At 49.9% G+C, this 24038-nt stretch overlaps 10 protein-coding genes across 10 annotated transcripts; 6 read left to right on the top strand and 4 right to left on the bottom strand.

Annotated features, from left to right (window-relative positions):
• T310_6643 (Uncharacterized protein) lies at positions 1-1537 on the top strand (the record flags this gene model as incomplete). The annotated part of the gene is made up of 4 exons (XM_013470554.1): positions 1-90; positions 188-502; positions 559-1181; positions 1234-1537. Coding segments are annotated over 4 exons (1332 nt in total), but the record flags the coding sequence as incomplete, so codon positions are not given.
• Positions 1538-3807: 2270 nt separating this feature from the next.
• On the top strand, positions 3808-4539 carry T310_6642 (uncharacterized protein; the record flags this gene model as incomplete). The annotated part of the gene is made up of 2 exons (XM_013470553.1): positions 3808-4245; positions 4297-4539. The coding sequence occupies 2 exons, from the start codon at positions 3808-3810 to the stop codon at positions 4537-4539; spliced, it is 681 nt and encodes a 226-aa protein (XP_013326007.1).
• A 1435-nt stretch (positions 4540-5974) lies between these two features.
• On the bottom strand, positions 5975-8785 carry T310_6641 (Shikimate dehydrogenase; the record flags this gene model as incomplete). Its single annotated transcript, XM_013470552.1, has 2 exons — positions 5975-6229; positions 6293-8785. The coding sequence occupies 2 exons, from the start codon at positions 8783-8785 to the stop codon at positions 5975-5977; spliced, it is 2748 nt and encodes a 915-aa protein (XP_013326006.1).
• Positions 8786-9522: 737 nt separating this feature from the next.
• Positions 9523-12340, top strand: T310_6640 (Quinic acid utilization activator; the record flags this gene model as incomplete). Its single annotated transcript, XM_013470551.1, has 2 exons — positions 9523-12143; positions 12202-12340. 2 exons carry the CDS (start codon positions 9523-9525, stop codon positions 12338-12340), a joined length of 2760 nt encoding a protein of 919 aa, XP_013326005.1.
• Positions 12341-13008: 668 nt separating this feature from the next.
• Positions 13009-15193, top strand: T310_6639 (Inositol monophosphatase QutG; the record flags this gene model as incomplete). The annotated part of the gene is made up of 7 exons (XM_013470550.1): positions 13009-13416; positions 13515-13541; positions 13771-13996; positions 14112-14163; positions 14219-14307; positions 14372-15002; positions 15085-15193. The coding sequence occupies 7 exons, from the start codon at positions 13009-13011 to the stop codon at positions 15191-15193; spliced, it is 1542 nt and encodes a 513-aa protein (XP_013326004.1).
• A 146-nt stretch (positions 15194-15339) lies between these two features.
• On the bottom strand, positions 15340-16428 carry T310_6638 (Quinate dehydrogenase; the record flags this gene model as incomplete). The annotated part of the gene is made up of 1 exon (XM_013470549.1): positions 15340-16428. The coding sequence occupies one exon, from the start codon at positions 16426-16428 to the stop codon at positions 15340-15342; it is 1089 nt and encodes a 362-aa protein (XP_013326003.1).
• A 1160-nt stretch (positions 16429-17588) lies between these two features.
• T310_6637 (quinate permease) lies at positions 17589-19365 on the top strand (the record flags this gene model as incomplete). Its single annotated transcript, XM_013470548.1, has 3 exons — positions 17589-18125; positions 18182-18895; positions 18967-19365. 3 exons carry the CDS (start codon positions 17589-17591, stop codon positions 19363-19365), a joined length of 1650 nt encoding a protein of 549 aa, XP_013326002.1.
• A 206-nt stretch (positions 19366-19571) lies between these two features.
• Positions 19572-20684, bottom strand: T310_6636 (Quinate utilization oxidoreductase QutH; the record flags this gene model as incomplete). The annotated part of the gene is made up of 1 exon (XM_013470547.1): positions 19572-20684. One exon carries the CDS (start codon positions 20682-20684, stop codon positions 19572-19574), a length of 1113 nt encoding a protein of 370 aa, XP_013326001.1.
• A 1028-nt stretch (positions 20685-21712) lies between these two features.
• T310_6635 (3-dehydroshikimate dehydratase) lies at positions 21713-22870 on the top strand (the record flags this gene model as incomplete). Its single annotated transcript, XM_013470546.1, has 1 exon — positions 21713-22870. The coding sequence occupies one exon, from the start codon at positions 21713-21715 to the stop codon at positions 22868-22870; it is 1158 nt and encodes a 385-aa protein (XP_013326000.1).
• Positions 22871-23141: 271 nt separating this feature from the next.
• On the bottom strand, positions 23142-23619 carry T310_6634 (uncharacterized protein; the record flags this gene model as incomplete). Its single annotated transcript, XM_013470545.1, has 2 exons — positions 23142-23303; positions 23395-23619. 2 exons carry the CDS (start codon positions 23617-23619, stop codon positions 23142-23144), a joined length of 387 nt encoding a protein of 128 aa, XP_013325999.1.
• Between the last annotated feature and the right edge of the window lie 419 nt (positions 23620-24038).

The raw sequence follows: 24038 nt of genomic DNA, 5'->3' as shown, positions 1-24038 counted from the left end.
GCCTCGCCGCGAGTCCAGCTGGGCATGGTCGCCTTCCGTTTGCCTTCCTGTGCCCTGGCATGTTCAACGCCCTCAGCGGCCTGGGAGGAGGTGGGAAGACGGATGTGACGCTGGCAGATGACATGGTGTGTTGGAGAGAAATTCCCAAAAAAAAAAAACGCCAGTACTAACCAGTGTCGCATGCTAGAATACCGCGCTGTACAGCACCTTCGCCGTCGTCGGTTTCTTTGCCGGTACCATCGTCAACCGTCTGGGGGTCCGGCTTGCGCTGTCCTTTGGTGGCATTGGTTACTGCATCTACGCCATCAGTCTTCTCGTGTCCGTCCATGCGAGCGTCGCCGGCTTCAACATCTTCGCTGGCGCCCTGCTGGGTGTTTGCGCCGGTATGCTGTGGACGGCGCAGGGGACCATCATGCTGTCCTACCCGACTGAGCAGCAGAAGGGTCGCTACTTTGCCTGGTTCTGGTCCATCTTCAACATTGGCGCTTGCATTGGCAGTCTGGTACGTGTCCATCCACGTCTGGCCCTCTGCAGACCATGAGCTGACCCAAGTCCAAGATTCCCCTCGGCGAGAACATCCATGTCACGAGCAACAAAACCGTCTCGGATGGCACCTACATTGCCTTCATCGTGCTCATGTTCGTCGGCGCCTGCCTGGCTCTCTTCCTGTGCGACGCGAACAAGATTATCCGGTCCGACGGCACCAAGGTCGTCCTGATGAAGAACCCCAGCTGGAAGTCCGAGTTCATCGGTCTCTACCAAACTGTAAAAGCCGAGCCCGGCGTCATCCTGCTCTTCCCCATGTTCTGGGCCTCCAACTGGTTCTACACCTACCAGCAGAATGCCATCAACGCCGCCCATTTCGACACCCGCACCAAGGCGCTGAACGACTTCCTGTACTGGTTTGCCCAGATTGTCGCCGCCTCGACCTATGGACCCCTCCTTGACCTCAAGTACTTCCGCCGCACCGTCCGCGCCAAGGCAGCGCTGTTCGCTTTGTTCGCGCTCACCATGATCATCTACGGTGGCGGCTATGCCTGGCAGAAGGGCTACACGCGGGAGACGGTTAACGCCCCGGACTTTGTCCCCACTGACTGGACCACCCCCGGCTATGTGGGCCCCATGTTTTTGTACTTCTTCTATGGTTTCTATGATGCGGTCTGGCAGGCCACGGTCTACTGGTATGTTTCGATGACTCTGCAGGTCGGGATTGGACGCTGATTGAGGAAACAGGTTCATGGGCGCTCTGAGCAACTCGGGTCGGAAAACGGCCAACTATGTGGGATTCTACAAGGGCATCCAGTCGGCCGGTGCCGCGGTCATGTGGAGCTTGGACAGCAACAAACTGTCCTACATGGCCGAGTTCGCCAGTAACTGGGGTCTCCTCTGCGGTGCTCTCGTCGTCGCTTCCCCGGTGATCTTCCTGCGCATCAAGGATCACGTCAGCGTGGAGGAAGACTTGAAGGACACCGACGAGACGCTGGAGGATGTCCTGCCCGTCGACCACCCAGACAAGCGTGTTTCTAGCGGGGCGTAAATACAGCAGAGGCTTGGAGTATCTAATAATTCTTGGTATCTCCGGGCTAACATAATGAGCGCGGCTTTCATTCGATGTGTCTATACAAGTGTTGGAGTCTTGTCATTCGACTTTTCATTAGGTATTTTGTCTTAAATAATAATTTTGACTAGCCAAGACAACACAACACCTTTGGTAATTAACCTAATTATAGATAGTACGAGGCAGATCCAGATTCAGGTTCATGTTCCTGGTGACACGTAGCCGTAGCCAAAAATAGACAAAAATAGTAGAAATGAAAAATAGGAAGAAATCTATCATCGAAAAGCTGTTGTTGGTTCCAATTAAGGCAATTAACTGGAAACCGTCCCGAACCAGAAAAAAAAACCAACAACCACACCCGCCGGGCGCATCTGTCCATGGTTTTGGTTTCCATGGAAGAAGAACGTTCCTTTCTTCGACACAGATCAGAGGTTCACTGAGATAGATAATCCTACTTTTTTTTTTTGGCAACAGCGCTGTTACTACTGTACTACTCTTCGTCCTGAAAAGTAAAGTATGTACTGTACATACGTACGGAGTACTCATAGTGTGGTGGGACCTGAGTGTTGTACTGTAGTTTTTTGGGATCGATTTCGAAATATATATATGTATCACAACGAACGGCGTGCAATAATAAAATTATATTTGATCACCACCACAGTGACATTAATACTCATGGGAATGATTAATGTGTTTATTGATTTTTTTTTCGATTCCAATGATAAAACTTGTGTACAGTACACAATCTGGTATGTCTCCTGTTATTTATTCCATTAAAATGAAGTGATCTATTGTGTTCTATGTACGTTGTGATACAGCCAGTCCTTCAAATGAATAGTTTTAAATTATGTAGCTTCAACGATGCGTTGATACAATACCTATGTACTGCGTGTGCTATGCTTTGAATTTCATAATTTGTCATTTCAAGATCGGAAAAATAAATATATAGAGAGATATATATATATATGGAGAGACTGGAGCTGGATCCTTGATCAAGTCGATATCATAATACTGAATCTAATCCATAGACTACTAGAAAAAAAAAGCGCGGATACCCAGAAAATATAGACGGTAATCTTCGCGATAAGGCGGAAATCATCCGCACAAAGACTAAGTCGCGAGAGCAGTCAGGGCAAAGTCTAGGCGCGAATCAAAAACCAAGACGTCAATGATACCTTTTCTTTTTTCGAGTCTTTGTTTGGTCAAAGGGTTGGTTGCTGGCTCTGTACAGTACAACCTCTGCGCTCGAATAGCATCGAAATCAACAAACTTGAGGGACAGTAATACTCACAAAAAAGGCATGATATCCGTCGTGATATCAACTGGTTTTTTTTCTAGCTACCATGCAATCAGAATTTACTCAAACCTCCTTATTTGGGGAGTTCTTAACCTGTGTCAAGGGTGGATAGCCCAAGAAAGACGTGGAGAGCTAGGTGATGAGGATGGCTGCTGTTGTCATGTCGACTAAGTGATGCTACATGATATTACAGTTACTATGGACATGCGTTGAAAAGGCAATGCAAGAATTTTGAAAGGATAAAAAAAAGACTATGGAAACTATGCTGGTGTCCAAAGCATCATACATTCATCTCTTTATTATAAATAAGTCGGAGCGACAATAGTTCTCCTTTCTGTCCCACGTCAACCAGCTGAATGTCGGAATCTGCGCCCGTAGTCGACACTGAGGGACGCGGCCTTGGTTATGGTTTTTTTCAACGCTTCAATCCTCTCTGCAGGCAGTGTTATAAGGACAAAAAAAAAGTCATACCAGCCAAATTTTGTTCAGCAACATACAGCCTCGTAGAGACCATTAAGGTCCAGCTCCTGCAAGAGATGTGGTAGATGACCATCAATCTTGGGGTCGAACGCTGACGCAGGGATTATGCAACACATGTCTGACTCTAGCAGCCAATACCTGATCGCAACAGGCTTTTTCGACAGGGATCTGAGCAGTCACCGAGATGATTCCTCGGATTATCGGACTAGTCTTTGGCCTGCTTGACGCGTGCAGAAGAACTTGTTCTCTTTCAGGTTCTGGATCTGCAGGCTACGTATGGCGACATTCTGGCGAAGTCGTCCTTGTGAATTCCAGAGATACCTGTTTTCCATGATCATTACAGTTCTTCTATACGTTCTTCTATAGTCCTGACGCTCGTACTAGTCGACTGGCACTGCTTCCCCAGTTTTATGCAGTCTGTCAATGATCGGCGGACTCAAGACCTGCACTTCTTACAATCCAGCGACTTGCAATGCCTTCCAAGAAACCGTTCAAAGCCGTAATTGTCGGCGGGAGCATCGCCGGCCTGTCGCTAGCAAACATGCTCCAGAAAAACGGCATCGACTACGTCGTTCTCAAGGCTTATCCCGACATCAAAGCTGGAACGCTCACCTCTGTCTTCCGTGAGCACAATTCGTACCTTGTAATGGGCGGTTTGCACGACCGCGTCTTTTGGTTTCACTTTTTCAACATTGGACAGCGAGTCTACAGCCCGAATATCCCCCGCTACACGAAGGACGACCAGACGAGGAGGTTGAAAGAGCATGAAAACGACCCCATCATGCCAGGCCTCACTTTTGGCGATCTTGTCAGAAACAGGGTCACGTCGAACATGACGGCCCTGCCGGAATACGCCTATGAGAAGTGGAGTTATGGTCGAATCATCACCATCGGCGATGCTGCGCATAAAGTGAGTCGTTGCATTGAATTGGTGTTTTCGGGCTTGTCGCTAACCGCTCAGTTCGAACCGATTACTGGCCATGGGGGCAATTCTGCCATCGAGACTGCGGCTGTCCTCGTCAACAGCTTGGTCATGGAACTCAAGTTGTCGTCGTGTGGCACTCTCACTGCTTCGCAGGTTAAATCGATATTCGACGAGGTCCAACGTATCCGCCTGGCGAGAGCGAGGAAGCTTATTGCTCAGTCGCATGAGCAGCAGCGCACAGAGGCTATGGAGACACCGTTCATAAGTTCTTTGCACTGAAAATCCTCCCGCGAATAGACACGGACACCGTCTTATTTAACCTGTCACAGAATGTGCCCCAAGCAAACAAGTTGGACATGATCAAGCTACCAACGCGTCCGCTATTGATTCGGTACCATGACGACATTCCAACGAACATCTATCCCAGAGGGTGGTACGGCTGGCTCCAAGCTGCAGTCTTTATCCTGTTTTCCCTTTGTGGGTATTAGGCGACGCACATCTGGCCTGCAAGTCTAGGGCTGCAGAAACATTTTACCACAGCAATCGAAGCCTCGAAGTTCGGGAACGACGTCTTCCTCAGATCAACATATACTTCCATCCATTCAGTTGACTGGCTGCTCACTCATCTCGTGATTGCCTTTCTTCCAGGCGTGGCAGCCTGGGACCAAGGCCATGAGATGCTGCAGCGTTACTTGCTTGCTTCGGTCTTCACGGTGCTCGCAGTGTGGTCTGTGGAAGCATGCAGAAAACGCAATGCATTGGCGCTTATCAGTTTGTAACACTCCCTACTTCTCTTGTAGCCATATTTCCACTAACTATCTTCGTTAGTACCGCTATTTGGGGCCTCTTCTGTCAGACAATCGGCTTCGCTCTTGTCGGACCTCTCTACTACGCCGCCTACATCTGGGCCTCAGCTGATGAGAATTACTGGTGGCCTCTGTCTCGACAGGTTCCAACGCCCTATGCTAAAACTATATTGCCGGCACTCCTCCTTGGCTACCTGCTGCCAACTCTTCTAATGTTGTTGCCCTACTCCGCCCCCAGCGTTTTGCAAGCCCGGATTGTTTCTGGCAACCAGCGCCAGTATACGTTAATATCCTGCTATACGCTTTCTCATCGGTATATTCGAAACTAAATCCGCAGCGACAGTGGACTCCTAACGCGAATGAGCCGTGCCTGACATGTACCACCTCAGAGTTATCTATTCGGTATCGTTCGTCGTCTCTGCTCTCGTTCACTTCAGCACAGTATTTACAATCCTTCGCTCGACGGACCTGGTACTCTTGTTTACGCGCACTTTCGTATCAAACACTGATAATACACGCATGTCCTTGGTGGGTGGTCTTCACAATCGTTTTGTCGCCGATTTCTGGCTCTTCTTCGCGGCAACCTTTGTGTGGTGCTGCCTTGCGGCGTGAAATCTCAAGCGAATGGGGAGAACAGATGTGGCAGTCGGACGAGCTGCTGCCGTGCTTCTGCTGGCAACTATTTTCTTTGGCCCTGGTGCGCCACTCGCCGGTTTTTGGCACTGGAGGGAAATTCAAATGGCGCGGGTGATCTTCACGTAAGCTCGCCCTGCAGAGCAGTCTGAGAAGTTTCTAAGACCAGAAGGCCAAAAAAAAAGAAAGAAAGAAATTAAGGGCGCTGCTCGGCTCATTAAGCTGAGTACAGATGGACGCGACATACGATATATTAACTTTATTTTTATCACATTTCATCCGTCTTGGCCCCCAAGCTTCTCCAGTCGCGACTGCATCCACCGCGGATCATATTGCCCTTCTTCGCCCCGATATTCCCTCAACACAACTGCGCGCATCAGCTTCCGCGGGGCGCGTCGGCCTGTCATCAGTTCAAACTGCGCGAAGCCCTGTTCGGGGAGGACGTCGAGACCATCGAGAGCAACCCAGCCGCGATGGGAGAGGCTGCGGATCTGCTTCACGAGTGGTGTGTTGAGGGGCTTGTAGGCCAGCTGTATTCATATTATCACATCGATCAGCCTAAGAACTATGCAAGTAATGCAGACAGGGCTTACATCGACAACAACGCCTCCTGTCGGGCTCTCGAGCCAGTGCAGGGGCATTTCAAAATTAGGAGCTGGAACACCCCCAATGCTGTGCGCTGGTATGCAGCTCACCACCATGGTAGGCTGCTTGTAGTTGGCGGGCCAGGGATCATGTAGCGATTTGATCACATGAACTGTCGTCTTCGTCTGCGACTCGGTTTCCTTTCGTCTCGTATCGCTGACACAGTACTGCCGATTGTAATGTTCTGCCAGCCTTTTCGCGTTCTCCAAGGTTCGATTGTACAGAAAAATATTCTGCACGCCGAGATGGATCATAGCATAGATAGCAGCACGCGCCATGCCGCCAGCGCCGATGACCAATCCCGTCGATGAAGGACGCACGGCATTCGCTGGTGATAAGCCTCGACGAATGCAACGATAGATTCCTATCCAGTCAGTGTTATCACCGTGAAGCGCTTTGATCGGGCCAGCTCTGTTCGTGTAGAGGTGCAGGTCTGGTTCTTTTCCGTCACCATGGACGACTGTTGTTCGAATAGGAATGAGGGTGTTGACGGCCCCAATCGCACGGGCGTGACTTGACATGGAATGCAGCAGCGGGATAACCTCTGTTTTATATGGCAAGCTGACGCTCGCTCCGCCAAAATTCGGGTCCTCGACCAGGGCATTAAGATCCCTTAACGATGGCGCTTCGTAAAGCGAGTATTGATGCGGCATCCCACAAGCTCGGTACGCTGCATTGTGCATCGCAGGTGACAAACTGTAGGCCACGTTTGCCCCGAAGACGCAAAACTTCAGTGGATCCAAAGCGAATGACGAGAATAGCGCGACCTGCGCTTCCCGTACAGTGATGGATGCATCTTTCTCTGTTTGACAGGTAGACCGAATGCTGTCATGTGTTACCGGGGTCAAGATCGGGTTGAAGCAACAAGATAATCGCCCGAGAGATCCCGTATTGTACGCTATAATCGGCGGCCCGGACTTGTGAGAAGCGTTTACGCGATCGCGGAATCTCTGAACGGCGAAATTATCCTCGATTGTCGATGCGGGTCGAGACATTCTGACCATGTCACAGCCCAGTCTTGCAGCACGCTCGTATCTCGACATATATTCCTCGTCATCCCAGCTTGCAGAGTCTGATCGTACTGAAGAGTAATGACCAATAATCCTCGTCGATCCATTTGCTGCTATTATCTTGGAAAGAATGGCGTCACTGTAAGACAGATCAACGGTCAAAAACTCCGGGGCCAATCTCAAGCCGTGTTCGACCAGGTTCAGATACGACTGATCGGAACGGCGTGACGGAGACTCCTCTGCAGACGAAGGACTCTCATCTACATGATATATTATGGGAACAATGATGCTCCTCCGAACAGTGGCTACGGCCTGGCTGATTCTGTCCGCAGTAGCGGGGGACAAGCCCAGATTGGTGGAAGGCGCATCAGGCACATCGACTCGAAGCTCAAAGGCATCAGCCGTGGATTCCAGCTCCTCGACATCCAGACCCTTGTCCAATAAGGATGAAAGCGACACGGAAACGGCGTATGTGTACCGTCTGGATTCGATTGGTAATAATGATAAAGGAAATGAAGAATGGAGCTTTGTCAGCTCGCGCTTGTTTCCTGTAGCAAAAGCCACGAAATGAAGAAAGTCTCGCTCGACTCGTTTCAATGTCAAGAAGGGTGTTTGATTTGCATTCCGTTGAGTTTGCTCTTCTTTCAGCAGAGCGTTCTGTATGTCATCCCTACTCTGCGATAATTCAAATCCCGTTTCGGAGACATTGAAGAACTCAAGGTTGGAGCATGCCCGGTACAACGGTCCAGATAGCTCCATGAAATTACATACTCGGTCTCTGTCCCAGGCCTTGAGATATGCTTGGATGCTATCCGGGTCTCGAATGACGTGGATCACGGGATGCGTCTTTGCATATTCTTTCAAAAGCTGTTGCCCGCTGCGCTCCATGGACCCTGGTCCGCAGGCAATGACACATCCTTCACGATTATCTGTCAGCATTAAACTCATCACTTTTGCCTCTTCCCTCCGGTACTGGGCAATGGTATGTCGTTTCTTGTACGCGGAACGAGACAAGCCCGTCACTTGCTGGAAGAATTGGTCTGCGTCTACCAGTCGCCTGCCTGTTGCCGTTGAAAGGATAACAGCTAAGCTCGACTTTCCGGTTCCACGCAGTCCGATCAAGACGACAGAGGCATTAGGATCGAATCGCCTGGAGGGACCTGTGCCAGAATCCACGGGCGTCGGCGATGCAAAACCGGAGGCCGACTCTGACAGAGACTCGGACAGTAGGTGAGAGTCATCGGGGATTGGTGCATTGGAAAACCTCTCTGTTCCTTCGATCGCTGGGCCTCTCTCACTGTTGGACGTCACCAGTTGCCGATTATGGGATTGAGGAATGTGTCGTAGATGACTTGCGGAAGGATAGCATCTGTCTTCGACTGCCTCGACATCCGCCCATTTTCTCTTTGCACCCCTCGCCAAGACAGACATGTCTGGTTGTATGATTTCGACGCTATCCTGAGTCTCCTCCACCACTGGCGGTCATAAATCATGCGTACAATTTCGAAAGGTGCGAACGCGGTTCGCAGGGAGCGCAGACCATCCAGAACACCATTAGATATGGACGCCACCTAACTCAGATATCATTATTCCCTCGAAATATCAGAAACGAGCCACACAAGAATGAAGAAAGATCGACTGTGCAGCAAGATGGCGTCGTCGCTCCTTCGGCAGAGATTCCGTTTTCCGGAGCGAGAGGCGACCCACGTGGCGGAGTTTTCTTCAGCCGGACCGTTCGTCTCTTCCCCACGGGGAACTCGTGCACAGTCCATTGCGAACACCTTCAAAATCTGCAGACCGTTGACAGCCGCCAATCAAGCGCATTGCATCGAAAATGCAGGTCATTTAATTGCTGGGGTCTGCATCTATGCCATCATATGCTTGACTTCGATGGAATCGGCCTTGCACAAGCACCGCTGTGCCCGCGTCGTGGGATTACCACCGACATCGACACGTCTTTTTGACTGCGAGTGTACGACAAAGCTTATCTTCCGATGAGAAGGAGAGTTGTTCCGGTCTCACCTTTTTAGAGATTTATTCATCGGTCAAGAATCTCTCTCAATCATCCCCGCATCTGTGTGTGCGGGGCCGGAGTAATGATCATCGCGTTGACAAGTCACCGGAAATACTTGCTTTATATCCCCTTTCATATGCCCTGGGCTTAAAACATGCGTGAGGAACAGCCCATCACTGATGGATCAACAAGAGGAACGACTGAAGGGCAGATATCAGAAAGCAGCAGCAGACCTAAACGGCGATTGACAGATACGCAAGGAGAAAGCAGGCAGAATGAGGATGACGCTCCAAAGCGACAGCGTGTTTCTAGAGCCTGTGATCAGTGCCGCAGCAAAAAAGACAAGTGTGACGGCGCTCGGCCCACCTGTTCCACCTGCACCTTCCTGAAACGATCCTGTTCCTACAAATCGAATCCGAAGAAACGAGGCCTGCCAACCGGATATATCCGAACCTTGGAGCTGTTATGGGGTGCTGTTTTTTCCACCATCAAGGGCAGTGAGGACGTTGTTCGTGTCCTTCTGAGGACAGTGAACATACCCGGTCACTTAGCCACGATGAACAAGGAGGGTGACAATCCTGACTCGTTCCTGTCTGGATGGAAGAACAGCATCGTGCTGAAAGAGATTGAGAGACTGCTGACTGCACTTGAACAATCTGACGGGGATTCGGGAACGACAAACTTGGATGACGGCGGAGAGGCCACTTCGAGACCTGTTGAGGTGTTCAATTTGCCGGCATTAAAAGATGCCGAATGGCAGGTTCCAGAGGGGATGAGGCGAATTTATAATGATATTACCGTCAACATTGCTACTCCAGATCCACCCTCGTTAGATGGCGCGAGTTTGAGACGACCCCAAGAGCGTCATTACTGCGATGTCGCTACACAAACTGTCTCGAACGAACAACCTCCGGGACATGTGGCAAGTGCTGCAGCTATGAACTCGGGGAATCATTTGAGTTTCCCAAGTGCAGATCGCAGTCTGATGTCAGGGCTGAGCCTCCCAGCCAAAGCATGGCACTTGTTCGACATATATTTCGCATACACACATTGCTGGCTACCCATCATTGAGAAGCATGACATCCTCCGCACCGCGTTCTGTTATAATGAAGGGAACTTAGAGGTTTCCTGTGACTCTCGCGGTTCTGGGAATCATGCCGCGATGTGGGCTATATTAACTCTCACCTCCTTTCAAGACGCGTCCGCTAGTCGTAATGACGAGACCCGAGGCTCCCATGACAGTCGACTTCCTGACGAGTTATATGCCCTGGCCAGAAATTTAATACCGTCTGAGACGGGGAATTTTGAAATCGGTCATGTCCAAGCATTACTGATCCTTACGTTGGTCAAGCTGGGCCAGCAGGACTGGACAGCGGCTTGGATGCTTATCGGCCAGGCCATTCGCATCTCATCCGTGCTTGGGCTAGATCAACCAGGCACCGCCGAATCTGAGGCGTTTTCCGATTCGAAACTAAACACCAGACGAAAACATGTCTTCCTCGGTTGTTTTGTGCTCGAAACTCTGCTTGCAAGCCAGTTAGGGAGGCTACCGGAACTGCAAAAAGAGCATGTGACAAGTGTTGGCTTTCTGGACGAAGACGGTCTGGATGAATGGCATCCTTGGGAGGAACCGAGCAGTCTGGTCTCAGGAAGAGGATCTCGCGAATTATTTCGTCGCTGGCCATTATTAGCATTGAGCACCTTTAACCGTTTGGTCTCCCTCTGCTGCATTTTAAATGATATTTGTCACTGGAAGCAAGACCGGAACAGCACTGTATCGCGGCTGAGGCTTATTGGCCAGGATATGGACCGATGGCTTGCTGAACTACCAAAGACTTGCCGGATTGACTTCACACCAGGACAATCTTCTCCTTCTCCGCCTCATGTTTTGTGTCTTCACATTGCATATGAGAGCATCGCCACGGCATTTTATGTCCATGTAAGCCGGCATCGAGCAACAGATTTGGGTTCTGTCTCGGAGCAGGAAAATCGTCTCCTGACAGGCTCGCGCTGCATTTCTATATTGCAGCTATACATCAGAAGTTACGGCGTTGCAGTAACATCCCCCGTCTTTATATTACTTCTCAACTTGGCGGACTGTACAAAGTACGTCTGCGATAATCCCAGAATGCCCGCCTCTGTCTCTGAGCTGCGCCAAAGTCTCAGTTCCCTACATACTCAGCTTAGCCGTGTTTGGGCGGGACAACCACGGCCTAGGCGAGAGACGAACTCGGACTCAGCATCAGTGCCAGCAGGTTTCTCAGGTCGAGCAGAGACCTCAAGTTACTTGGACAGGACTGCTTCGCGAAGACAGACATTCACACCAAATACACGAGAGGGAAACCAGACAGCCAGCTTGTCGGAAAATGGCTCTCCAGTCATCATATCTCCCAATTCGAACAATTCACCCAACTGGTCGAGGATTCTGTCGAATGTCCATGATAAACAGCAGTCTCTTGAGACGCCATGTCCATCCTTGGTCCCAGACAGTCAAGTCTCCGTACAGCCATCTCAAAGAAGCTCCTCCGTCAACGACCAGTTAAGAGGCGCAAATCCGTCCGCGCCTCCCAATAGTTCGAGCATGATGATGACACCCGATCCGACGTTTGCGTTACGTCCTACAGAGGCCCCTTATCGACAACTCCTGAGCAATTCAAACGACGGTCTGAATTCCCTCCACGTTGACCTTGATGGATACGGTCAGCAGAGGCCTCAGATTGCGCCAGATCTGGACGCCTTATTCGATGAGTTGGCATCATTAGACGGAGGGGACAAGTAAGTTTCCCATCTTCTACTTATATCTTTGGGGGAATGAGAACTGATGTCTCTTCAGGGTCGATAACCAGCCTCAGTTCATGCAGAATCTGGGATTTGCGCCTAACGCGGGGGTGTCGGACCTCTTTTCCGAGTATAATGACCTGGACGCTTTGTTAATGTCTCCACAGCAGCGGCGTGGAGGGAATATTTCTTAGTATAGTCTCCATATTTGTAGTATATAGATACCAATACAATAACCTATTCCGACATATGCGCCAGCGTTTGACGGTCTGATTGAGATTCAACTTACTACGCCAATATCAAAGTAAACATATATGAAACGTAGAATTTAGATTAATAGCACCAGCAGCATCTACAAGAGATGGTACTCAATAGTTTCGTGGAAAAATACTCCGACGTCGGTACAGTATAACCCGTATAGGAATATTCCCCGGCAAAGCGTTTTCCCCAACTATACCCCATCGCCCATGCGTGAGTCCCCACATCAGCATGCTAGATTGTATCCATCGTTTCCCTGGGTAATTTTAGGAATATTGTGGAAAAACACAGTAATTAAATCAACAGATTCTGTGTAATCATAGGAGATACAGATACAAGGTCTTTCTTCCGATCCGGGTCTTATTTTTGGACTGATAGTTTATTCTTGCTAATAATAGCAGATATCTCATTCTGGATTGCAATAAGAAAAAGAACACTGATTCAGAAAATAATATTTTTGTTCCAAATTAATCAGATCAGCAAGCACGTCATACTCCCGAATTATCTTTTCTATTACTACTGCTAGGAAAACTCCTCAATATAAATAATCTAAACCTCCAAAGCCTCCTGCCGTTAAGAAAGGCAGAAAAAGAAGACGAAGAACATGGGCCCAGGAAAAGGCAAATCCATCCTCCTCATTAATGGCCCCAACCTGAATCTCCTCGGGACTCGCGAACCACATATCTACGGACACACAACTCTGGCAGACGTCGAAGAATCCGCAAAGCAACACGCAGCCTCGCTGGGCGCCACACTCGAGACATTCCAATCCAACCACGAAGGCGCCATTATCGACCGCATCCAGGCTGCCAGGGGCCATGTCGACGGCATCATCATCAACCCGGGCGGCTTCACGCACACGTCGGTTGCCATCCGTGATGCCCTCCTGGGCGTGGACATCCCGTTCGTTGAGCTTCACATCAGCAATATCCACGCCCGCGAGCAGTTTCGCCATCATAGCTATTTCAGCGATAAGGCGGCGGCCGTCATTATGGGGGTTGGGGGTATATGGGTACAAGGTCGCGGTGGAGCACGTGGCGGTGAATTTTCGGTCAAGGGCTGAAAAGTTGTAACTAGCACAATAACCAGAATACTACTTGTACAGTACAGGAAGAATTTAGAGACACTTGTGAATGTGTAAGGAAAGAGATAGCATGAGCAGTTGGTGGAGTCCTAAGTGGAAGAACGAAATCCCATCGGCTATCCGCGGCCAGTTGAATCCAACCATGACTCAATGTTACGATAAGCAAGCATTCCTTCATCCTCTACAAGTTCCTGTATTCATATCAATTTTCTCATTCATTAATTTGAAGCCCATGCTCCAGATAGTCTTATTCCATATTGCTTCGACTGACTGAACTCCTAGCAAATCATGACTATTCCTCCCACTTCTAAACTCCACCCGGAAGACCTAGACGAGATCTACACCTTTGCCGTCGATCTGGGGAAGCGGGCGGGCAAGATATTACTCGACGGCGTCCAGAGTCGCATCGATGGGGTTGGCACAGTGACGGGCACTCATGCAGATTCGACACACCTGGCATTTGCCGAAAAGGATAATGCGGTCGATATCGTGACACAAGTTGACGAGGGTACGTATTCACTCGACTCAGAGTTCTTATTAGGATATCCGAAAGAGATCATTGAAGCCTGTTATTATAAGTTTTGGAGGGGGAAATGTTGCCATGCTAATAACTGCGCCATCAGATGTGGAGAAATTCATCCGAACAACGATCCATGAAAAATATCCGTCACACAAGTCAGTTAAATTTCCAAAGTTCATAATACCAGAAGACTCTGGCTGAGATTGGTAGATTCCTCGGAGAAGAGACGTATTCCAAAGGGCAATCCCGCGAGTATCTGATCGATGCCCAGCCCACCTGGTGCGTTGATCCTTTGGATGGTTGGTGACATGCGCATCCTGGCTATGTATAATGCAATGGGGGTTCGATATTGAGGCCCGACAGGCACCGTCAACTACACTCATTGCTTCCCCATGTTTTGCGTGTCGATTGCCTTCATCCTCGATCACCGACCCGTTATCGGCGTCATCTATGCCCCGTTTCAGAACCAGTTCTTCTCGTCGTGCAGAGGTCGTGGCGCCTGGTTGAATGAGAAAATCCAACTCCCTCTCATCCGCAAGCCGTCGATACCCCCGATGCCTGCTGACGCACCGAGAAAGTGCATCTTTGCGTGCGAGTGGGGCAAGGACCGTCGGGATATCCCTGGTGGAAATCTGCATCGCAAAGTAGACAGTTTTCTCAACATGGCTGCTGAGATTGGGGGTCGAGGAGGGAAAGGAGGGATGGTTCATGGGGTTCGGAGTCTGGGTAGTGCGACGATGGATCTGGCGTACACGGCGATGGGATCGTTTGATATCTGGTGGGAAGGAGGATGTTGGGAGTGGTTAGACACATACCTGCTCGTCTATTCAAAATCGTTTTCTGATCTAAGTACCATATCTAGGGACGTTGCGGCCGGCATCGCCATCTTACTCGAAGCAGGCGGTTTGGTCACGACGGCCAATCCCCCCGAAGATCCGGATACGGCTCCGATTGAAGACGTTCGACTGGGGAGCCGACTATACTTGGCAATAAGGTAAGTGGAATTGAAGAGACACTTCCACTTGCGATGCCTTATCCTACCAGTATTCAAGTCTGAGCTAACATTGTTGTCTCAGACCAGCAGGGCCGTCCCGAACTGAGACCGGCCGGCAAAGTCAGGAAAGAACTGTCCGGGAAGTATGGCGGCGTGTTCGGCAACTGGATTACTCACGGCCTGGGGCGTAGCCTGAATAGACACTTATCTGGCATGTTTTATTCGGCGTAATAAATTGCTCTGTTGATAATATACTATGCCAGTCTATACAATGCATGATGTCTAAACTCTACCAAAACATAATCATGCGAATCATGTCCCACGATAAGGGATCAGTTTATAATTTCTGCTTCATCTCTCTCAACCTCTTTGTAATCTCCTTCTCAATCAGCTCCTTGACTCGTTCCACCAAACCGGGATGCGAGGCGACATCCTTCCCCGTCCACAGTCTTGCCTGCTCGAAGCCCTGCCAGATCAGTGCTTCGGTTCCGAGAATGACTTTCCACCCTGCCTGGGAGGACAGTTCGGCGATGTTCGTCCACGGCAGCGGATGATAGCACATCTCCAGAACGACCCCTTTCTCTTTGCTATTCGAACTTCGTTGTAGGACCGCTTCGATGATCCGTCTTGTTCGAATCTCCTCTGGTGTTCTGGGAGGGTAGTTCGGGATGCCGGAGATGATCGCTTCGGGGGGTTCGAACTCTGCACTCTGAACTTGGCTGATATCCGTGATATGGATAATTTCAGCTTTATCTCTGACATTCTCAGGTCTATCTTTTTCCTTGGCAAGAATGGATGCTACTTCGGCTGCGTCCCGGTTGACGATATAGATCTTGCTGACGCCGAGCCACGTCCGCAATGCGTAGATGGCAGCGCGAGCAGTACCACCTCCCCCGATTATCAGGGCAGGTTTGTCCTGGTAGGGGTTAGAAATTTTTGCGTCGACGTATTTCGCCAGGCGATTTTGTAGCAGGGCTTCTCTTATCCCGACGCAGTCGGTGTTGGTTCCGACGAAGATTCGCCTTCCATTGTCTTTGCGAATGAAGATGGTGTTGCAGGCACCACACTGCTTCGCCTCGTCTGTCAATTCGTCCAGATGCGGCATGATGCTCACTTTCCAGGGCATTGTGACGGAAGACCCGACGAATTTGGGGTTTGCCCGCGTCTGCGTGAGGAAGGTCTCGATGGGAGGCGATCGCGTGTACGGCGGTGGGAAGGTGGGCGCCGAAGTGTCCGATACGGAGAGTGGGATCTGTCTCCAATTCAGGCCGAGGGCATCGTAGATTGTCTGGTGTAGCAGAGGTGACAGCGAGCCCAGGAGCGGGTGACCGTATAGATAGACGACGCCATCGAGATGAGATGGCGAAGTGATCGGTTCTTCGTTAGGTGATTTCGGTTGTTGAGACGATATCTGAGAGGTTGCCATTTTGAGAAATGGATATGACGACGTTAAAGAATCAGAGAAGCAGCGGATGGTGTATAAATTAGTCTCGTGGAAGCATGGACTTTAGAATGTCTGGTATCCGGGATGTAAACATGTAGTCGGTGTGATTTCTACCCAGGAAAAATCACTAACGAAAGCTAATTCTTCGAAGATAGTACATGGAAAGAAAAGCAAGAAAAAAGTCAATATGTGATCTTGTAGAGCTGCTCAGCGATGATGTATTGTTGTAGCTTTGCACTGTTTGGGGAGCCGGAACTTTGTCTTGCGCGGATAAACGTTTATATATTTCTTTATCGTAGTTGAAATTGACCTATCTTCAACGTCATCCTGAGGCTGACGTTTTGTTTTTCTACCAATTACTATTCTGATTACACATACCGGAAACAGCGTTACGATCATCTAAAAATGATTGTGGTGACCCATAATGGGATAGATAGAATTGCTGTCTCCATCAGTAAGTTCTCTGCGAGAACAAATTTCCCGGGAAAAGCGTTTTTTCCTACCGCGCGGCAGCAAAGACCGAATTTTTGCCCTTCCTCCACAGTTTCTCCACACTGCTGCTCTCCACACAACGCACCCCGGAATGAGAATATGGGGAAATCTCTGCAGCACAGGCGCTGATCCTCGGGGCCGAGCAGCACGATTAGCAGCGATGTCGGACAAACTCCGCACGACAACAGTGGACGAATTGACCAAGGCAATTCAATTGAGTTTAATCAAGCTAACAAAATGCAGACGGAATATCGACTTCCTTCTGTCTAACTGGCTAATTATAATTAAATCAGGTGTTTTTTTACTCCACAGGATCTCACTGCATTCCGGGGCTGGGCCACGAGCAAAACCCTTTTCCCCGGATCGACGAACTCCATCGTCGTCGATGTTTATGATCTCGCACATGGTATTTGGGTCTGACTATTAATGGCAAGGCGAGTTCATCTCCATCCATAGCAGCCAGCGTTGTTGACGCTGACGCCCTCTTTCTGATTGAGGGAACTTCGGCCCCATAAAGATATCCCTTTCTAGGGGTTTCTTTTCACGTGTTTTGGATCAATCTGGACCTCTTCTCAGCTGCCTGATTTTGCAATTCGCATTATACTCTACGTGTTCCCTTGGTTGAGTTACGGCAAACACGAGTCTGCATCATGTCAATCCTCAAACTGGTCGAAGACCGGCCGACCCCCAAGGCAGTCTACAACTGGCGAATCTACCTCCTCGCTGCTGTCGCGTCATTCACATCCTGCATGATCGGCTACGACAGCGCCTTCATCGGCACTACTCTCGCGCTGCCGTCCTTCCAGGAGGAGTTCCATTTCGACCAGAAAACGACCGCAGAGAAGAATCTCCTTTCTGCAAATATTGTGTCGCTTTACCAGGCCGGCGCTTTCTTCGGTGCTTTCTTGGCCTACCCCGTTGGGCACTTCTGGGGCCGCAAGATCGGCCTCATCCTTTCAGCGATTGTCTTCACCCTCGGATCGGGCTTGATGCTGGGCGCCAATGGCGAGCGCGGATTGGGTCTGATCTATGCTGGCCGAGTCCTTGCTGGACTAGGTGTCGGGGCAGGCTCGAATTTCACTCCCATCTACATTTCGGAATTGGCGCCTCCGGCGGTTCGAGGCCGGTTGGTCGGCGTGTACGAATTGGGATGGCAAATTGGTGGTTTGGTTGGCTTCTGGATCAACGTGAGTATACCTTCATCCGTGATATCGTATCTGTAATCGTATTGACGAGATGCCAGTATGGCGTGTCGACCACCCTCCCACCGAGCCATCGACAATGGATCATCCCGTTTGCTGTCCAGCTCATCCCCTCTGGTCTTCTGATCATCGGCGCCCTGTTTATTAGGGAATCCCCTCGCTGGCTGATGTTCCGCGGCCGTCGCGAGGAAGCCGTCCGCAGCTTGGCCTGGATCCGGCAGCTTGAGCCGGACCACATCTACATGGTCGAGGAGCTTGGAGCCATTGAGCAGGCGATCGAAGAGCAACGGGCCACCATCGGAATCGGGTTCTGGAAGCCGTTCAAGGCCGCCGGGACGAATCGCCGGGTGATGTGGCGACTCTTCCTAGGAAGCACGCTTTTCCTATGGCAGAACGGGTCGGGCATCAACGCGATCAACTACTACAGTCCGACCGTGTTCAAGAGCATCGGTGTCAAGGGGACAAACTCAAGTCTGCTCACCACGGGTGTCTTTGGCTGCGTCAAGACGGCCGTCACGTTTGTCTGGCTGCTGTATCTGATCGACCATATGGGACGACGGATGCTGCTGATGGTCGGGGCCGCGGGGGGCTCGATCTGTATGTGGATTCTGGGAGGATATATCAAGATCGCGCAGCCAAGTAAGAATCAGTCGGAATCTATCACGGGTGGCGGTATTGCCGCCATGTTTTTCTTCTATCTGTGGACTGTCTTTTACACTCCGTCGTGGAACGGAACGCCTTGGGTGGCAAACGCGGTGAGTCACGATCCCAATTCTAACCTCGTCCATCTCCAAAGCTGACCAGTGATTCTTGTGGGAAATAACAGGAAATGTTCGATCCCAACATGCGTTCCCTCTCCCAAGCCTGCGCCGCCGGTTCGAATTGGCTGTGGAATTTCCTGATCTCCCGCTTCACGCCCCAGATGTTTGCAGCAATGGACTACGGTGTATACTTCTTCTTCGCCTCTTTGATGATCCTGTCTATCTTCTTTGTGTTTTTCCTCGTTCCCGAGACCAAAGGCATCCCGCTGGAAAGTATGGACCTACTCTTTGCTACGAAGCCGGTGTCGCGAGCCCACGGGATTGTTCTCTCCAAAATCCGGGAGAATGAGGAGCGCTTCCGGCATGAGATTAAAGAGTCGGGAATAACGACTCGAGACGAAAAGACACAGCGCAGGGTTGAAGATCAGCCGGTGCATGTGGAGGATGCTGACTTGAAGGTATAAGTACAAGCTGAGCTGGTGTAACTTGGCTGGCGGATGTTAGATTGTGTCAAGTTGGACAAGAGAGATGTAGTAGTTTGTATATAATACTAAAGTATTATGGAAGTAAATCAATAGTTGAAAGACTATCACGATTGACAGAATTAGTCAAAGACATACTTCAATTTTATTTCCCGTCCAGACATGACCTACTTTCGGCCTTTACACAACTATATATCGATGTTAACTGTCTCACCACTTTCCAACGCTTTTCGGATAGCGTCACACACAATCAACGCCTGCAATCCCGCGACTCCAGAGCAGCTCGGTTCTGCGTTCCCACGAATCACGTCTACAAAGTGCGCCAGTTGCAGGTCATACGGTGTCGCCGAATCGTCAACATCAAATTTCTCCACGGTCAGCGGCTGCGTCCACGATTTACTCTGGCGGCCATCGTAACTCCACCGGGTCATGTTCGGCACGCTGAGCGAGGCGTCGGAGCCAAAGATGTGGTAGAAACTGGCAGAAGGACTGGAAGGATTATGATCAGGTCCATTGGTTGGAATCTTGGGAATCGCCAAGTTCTCTCCCGTCCCAGTCTCGAAGTTGTACGGTGAAGGCGTTGCGTCGCACACGAGAAAGGTGCCCACGACGCCGGAGACAAATCTCAGAGTCAACGCAGCCCCTTCGTCTGCATCATGCGGTGGTTGACGCTGCTTAGCAACTCGTTCAGCGTGAATTCGAACAATCGGGCCGAACAGGTAATGCAGAAGATCGATGTCATGCACCAGATTGATGAGAATAACGCCACCAGACTCCTTGGACCGACGCCATTCCGTAGGAGGATCAAAATATTCTGGCGGTTTGAAGATGGTCCAGAGGCCGTTGATCGCGATAATCCGTCCTAATGACCCAGAGTCGACGATTTGCTTCGTCTTAACGAGATAGGGATTGAAGCGGCGATGATGGCCCACAAGTAACTTCACATGGCCTTTCTTGTTTTCTAGTTGCTGGGCATATTGCACGAGAGTCCGCCCACTGTCGATGTCATTGCTGATAGGCTTTTCTACGAGGACGTGCACCCCAGCTGCGAGTAATTCCTGTGAGACGGCAACGTGGGTGTGGTTGGGCGTGCAGACGATGGCCGCGTCAGGTTTGTGTTGTTCATCTGCGAGCAACGCCGAAACGGAGTAGTAATGACGAGTATTGAATCTCGCAGCTGTCTCGGGACCCGTTGAAGATGGCTCGACAAGTGCGATGAGCTCGGTGGATGGATTGGAAATCACCGCCTGGGCGTGTCGAGGGGCGATGAGACCGCCGCCGATAATGGCCACTTTAATCATGAAGAACAATACAATTTATATAGACAATTTGGGTTTATTGATTGCAATCAACTAATTCCACAACAGATTGCAGATGTTGCAGTGAGAAGAGCATCAAAGTCAAACAATACGTTCTTATAGGAACCAAATCACCCAAGAGAGTGATGAGAGTTATACCACAGGAAACTAATTAAGTTTTTGGAAATCATTTTACGTTTGATTGCCTCCTAACAATCCGTCCGACACTGATCCTGCATGATCGGTTTCTGTCCTCGTGGAGGTGGAGAAGTGGGGAGAGCTACAACTCAGCCATGATAATTGCTTTCACGACCCCTGGGAAAGTTAAACGGAGAGTGTAAATTATCCACAACCGTACTTAGCTTGTTAAATGTCTGTAGTCGCTGCTGAACCTTGTTCGATAACTGGAGAAGTGTCCATCCGGGGAAAGCCCGTCTTCGACGGCAAAGCGCTATTCCGGGGATAAAGGATAACTCCACGCTACTAATCTCTCTATCAGCTAAGTTTGTTTCAGTTGAACATCCGATGCAAAGCGAAGGAAGAAACTCCACAACCATCATCGTATTTGGTAGATGCTGGTATGTATCAGACATGGAGATGGAAAATCCTTTACGCTTCTGTCCTTGTTGTTCTTATCCTATCTCTCGACATTTGCGTTTCTCCGTCGGGTGACATGACGCAGTAACAGTAGGAAAAAGGATATTGTCGGTACTGTATATGTTTGGGACTTTGGAGCCACCTAGTACAGTTTGATCGAAAATGTTGTCTGGTGCTATCTTATGATCTGAACAAATGGTCATCGTATCTTTACCTCTGCTCTTGTATATATCTTAGATCAGTTAGATATATTGGTGCCACAGTCTTAACGACCACGAAGCAACTATCGTTGTAAGTCATCGATTGTATATCCTTAGTCGCGTTCCTATCGTGATATCAATAAATTTGAGAACGCCTCCAAGACTTACTGACTTTGACGAACAATATATATTTTCAGTTACCAAGTTTCATGATCTAGAACTGTCTATGGAATCATGCCACTCCGACCAGCTATTGCATCCATGTCCCTGGGACGACCAGGAGTTCACGACCTGCCAGGAAAGCTACGACAAGCATCTCAATACGGCTTTGAAGGGATCGAAATATTCTTCGAGGACATAAAGATTTTTGCCCGGTCCAACCAGATCAGCATCCTCGAAGCAGCGTCTCAAGTCCAACAACTGTGCGAGTCCCTCCGTCTTGAGGTAGTCTGTCTGCAACCATTCTTGTTCTATGAAGGCCTTCTTGACCGCGATGAGCATGCCCGTCAAGTATCGGAACGACTGCCACTATGGTTCAAAATTGCGCGACGACTGCGGACGGATCTCATTCAGGTTCCATCCAATTTCCTCCCGCCCGATCCGGAGACCGGTCTTCCCAGGACGACGGGCAATATCGATGTGATCGTGAGTGATCTGCGCGAGATTGCGGACCTTGGTTTGAAAGAGTCGCCCCCTTTTCGATTCGCATACGAGTCACTCGCGTGGGGCAACCATATCGACACCTGGGAGGCGTGCTGGGACGTCGTGTGCCGGGTTGATCGGCCTAATTTTGGCATTTGCCTCGATACATTCAACATCGCTGGCCGCATATACGCAGATCCAACTTCGCCAGATGGGAAAAACCCCAATGCAGACGCCGATCTGACGGTATCGATCGCACGACTCGGTCATATCGTCGACCCGAAGAAGATTTTCTTTGTACAAGTCGTTGATGGAGAGCGATTGTCGTCGCCACTCATCGAGGGTCATGAATTCCATGTCCCCGGCCAGCCGAGCCGAATGAGCTGGTCACGCAATGCCCGGTTGTTTGCCTTCGAGGAGGACCGTGGCGGATATCTCCCCGTGGTCGATATCGCTCGAGCCTTTTTCAATGATGTAGGGTTCAGGAATGGATGGGTGTCCCTGGAGCTTTTTTCACGGACGTTGGCTAATCCGGATAGTCGCACGCCGGAGGAACATGCAAAGAGGGGGATTGTATCATGGCAGAGACTTGTCAACGCATTGGGATTAGAAGGCGTGGCATCAGGGTGGTCTTCGACGCAGGCTCGAATATTGACAGAATCAGATGGGAAATTGGAGGGACAGTCACAGGAGAAATTGGCAAACAGCAGCGTAGGAAGCGTATCCAGAGCTCGATCACAGCATTTGTAGTCATTTTAGAACAAGAAAATGAGATGAAGGCTCGATACATTAATAAAATAATCAGTCGTCGATATATATATATATTGCCAGCCCTAAGGCCCATGTTGAAACTATAATGGAGGGTTTGGGAAATCTATCGAAGGTGTGCAGACGGATAATTATATATATTTATATACAATCACGGTCATTATGACATGGTCTCATTATTACTGTTTAGCAAAACTCTCACATACAGGTATTCTCTATGCAGTTAAATAAAATGAGAGAGAAGAAGTAACGACTATTTCCGAAATCCGTGCCACCTCCCCTCCTCTGGCATCAATCCTTCCGGGTCAATCCCAAAACAGTCCATTATCCTTGCCACGCTGTGGTTCACAACGTCGTCCAACCCTTTCGGCCGGGCATAGAAGGCCGGTACGGCGGGGAAAATAATTACGCCCAACTTTGACAATGCCAGCATATTTCAAATGAATTGCGCTCAGCGGCGTCTCCCGAACTACCAACACAAGCGGTCTCCGTTCCTTGATACACACGTCCGCTGAGCGAGAGATTAAGTCCTCAGCGTATCCGGCCCGGATAGCAGCCAGGGTCTTCACGCTGCAGGGTGCGATTAGCATCCCATCGCACTTCCAGGACCCGCTGCTCATGGGCGCGGCCATGTCGCTTATTGACCAGGTGCGACCAGTCGCAAGACCGGCGACATCAGGAATTGAGTAGGATGTTTCGTATTTGATTGTCGCTTGTGCCCATTTGGACATGATGAGGTGTGTTTCGACGCTCAGGCGGCGCAGGAATAGGAGTGCAGTGATGCCCTAGATGGCTCCTGTCGCTCCTGTCATGCCAATGATGAGGCGGTTGTAGCGAAGGCCGCTTGAGGGACAGAATTGACCTTTCGAGGGATTAAGAGAGGCAGCAGTTGTGCTCGTGTCCGAGGAGTAATGGCGGGCATTGTGGAAAGTAGCGCGATGGGCGGTGGACAATCTTTGATGGACACGAAGCCATGATAAACAAAGTTGGGTGAATGTTTTCGCAGTTGATATGGCGTGGTTTGACCGAACTGAACTGGAAACGAAGGTGCTTGCTGCTTGTGACAGGCGGCTACAATGGGTGAACATTCTTCTTTGGCCGTTCTGGTGTTTTCTACTGGGACAGAAACATCAAGACCGACAAGCACACC

Source organism: Rasamsonia emersonii, assembly GCF_000968595.1.
Source record: "Rasamsonia emersonii CBS 393.64 chromosome Unknown ctg1118621760431, whole genome shotgun sequence".
Classification (NCBI taxonomy): Eukaryota; Fungi; Ascomycota; class Eurotiomycetes; order Eurotiales; family Trichocomaceae; genus Rasamsonia; species Rasamsonia emersonii.
Note: the sequence above shows the minus strand (reverse complement) of the source record. Positions and strands in the feature narration are given on the sequence as shown.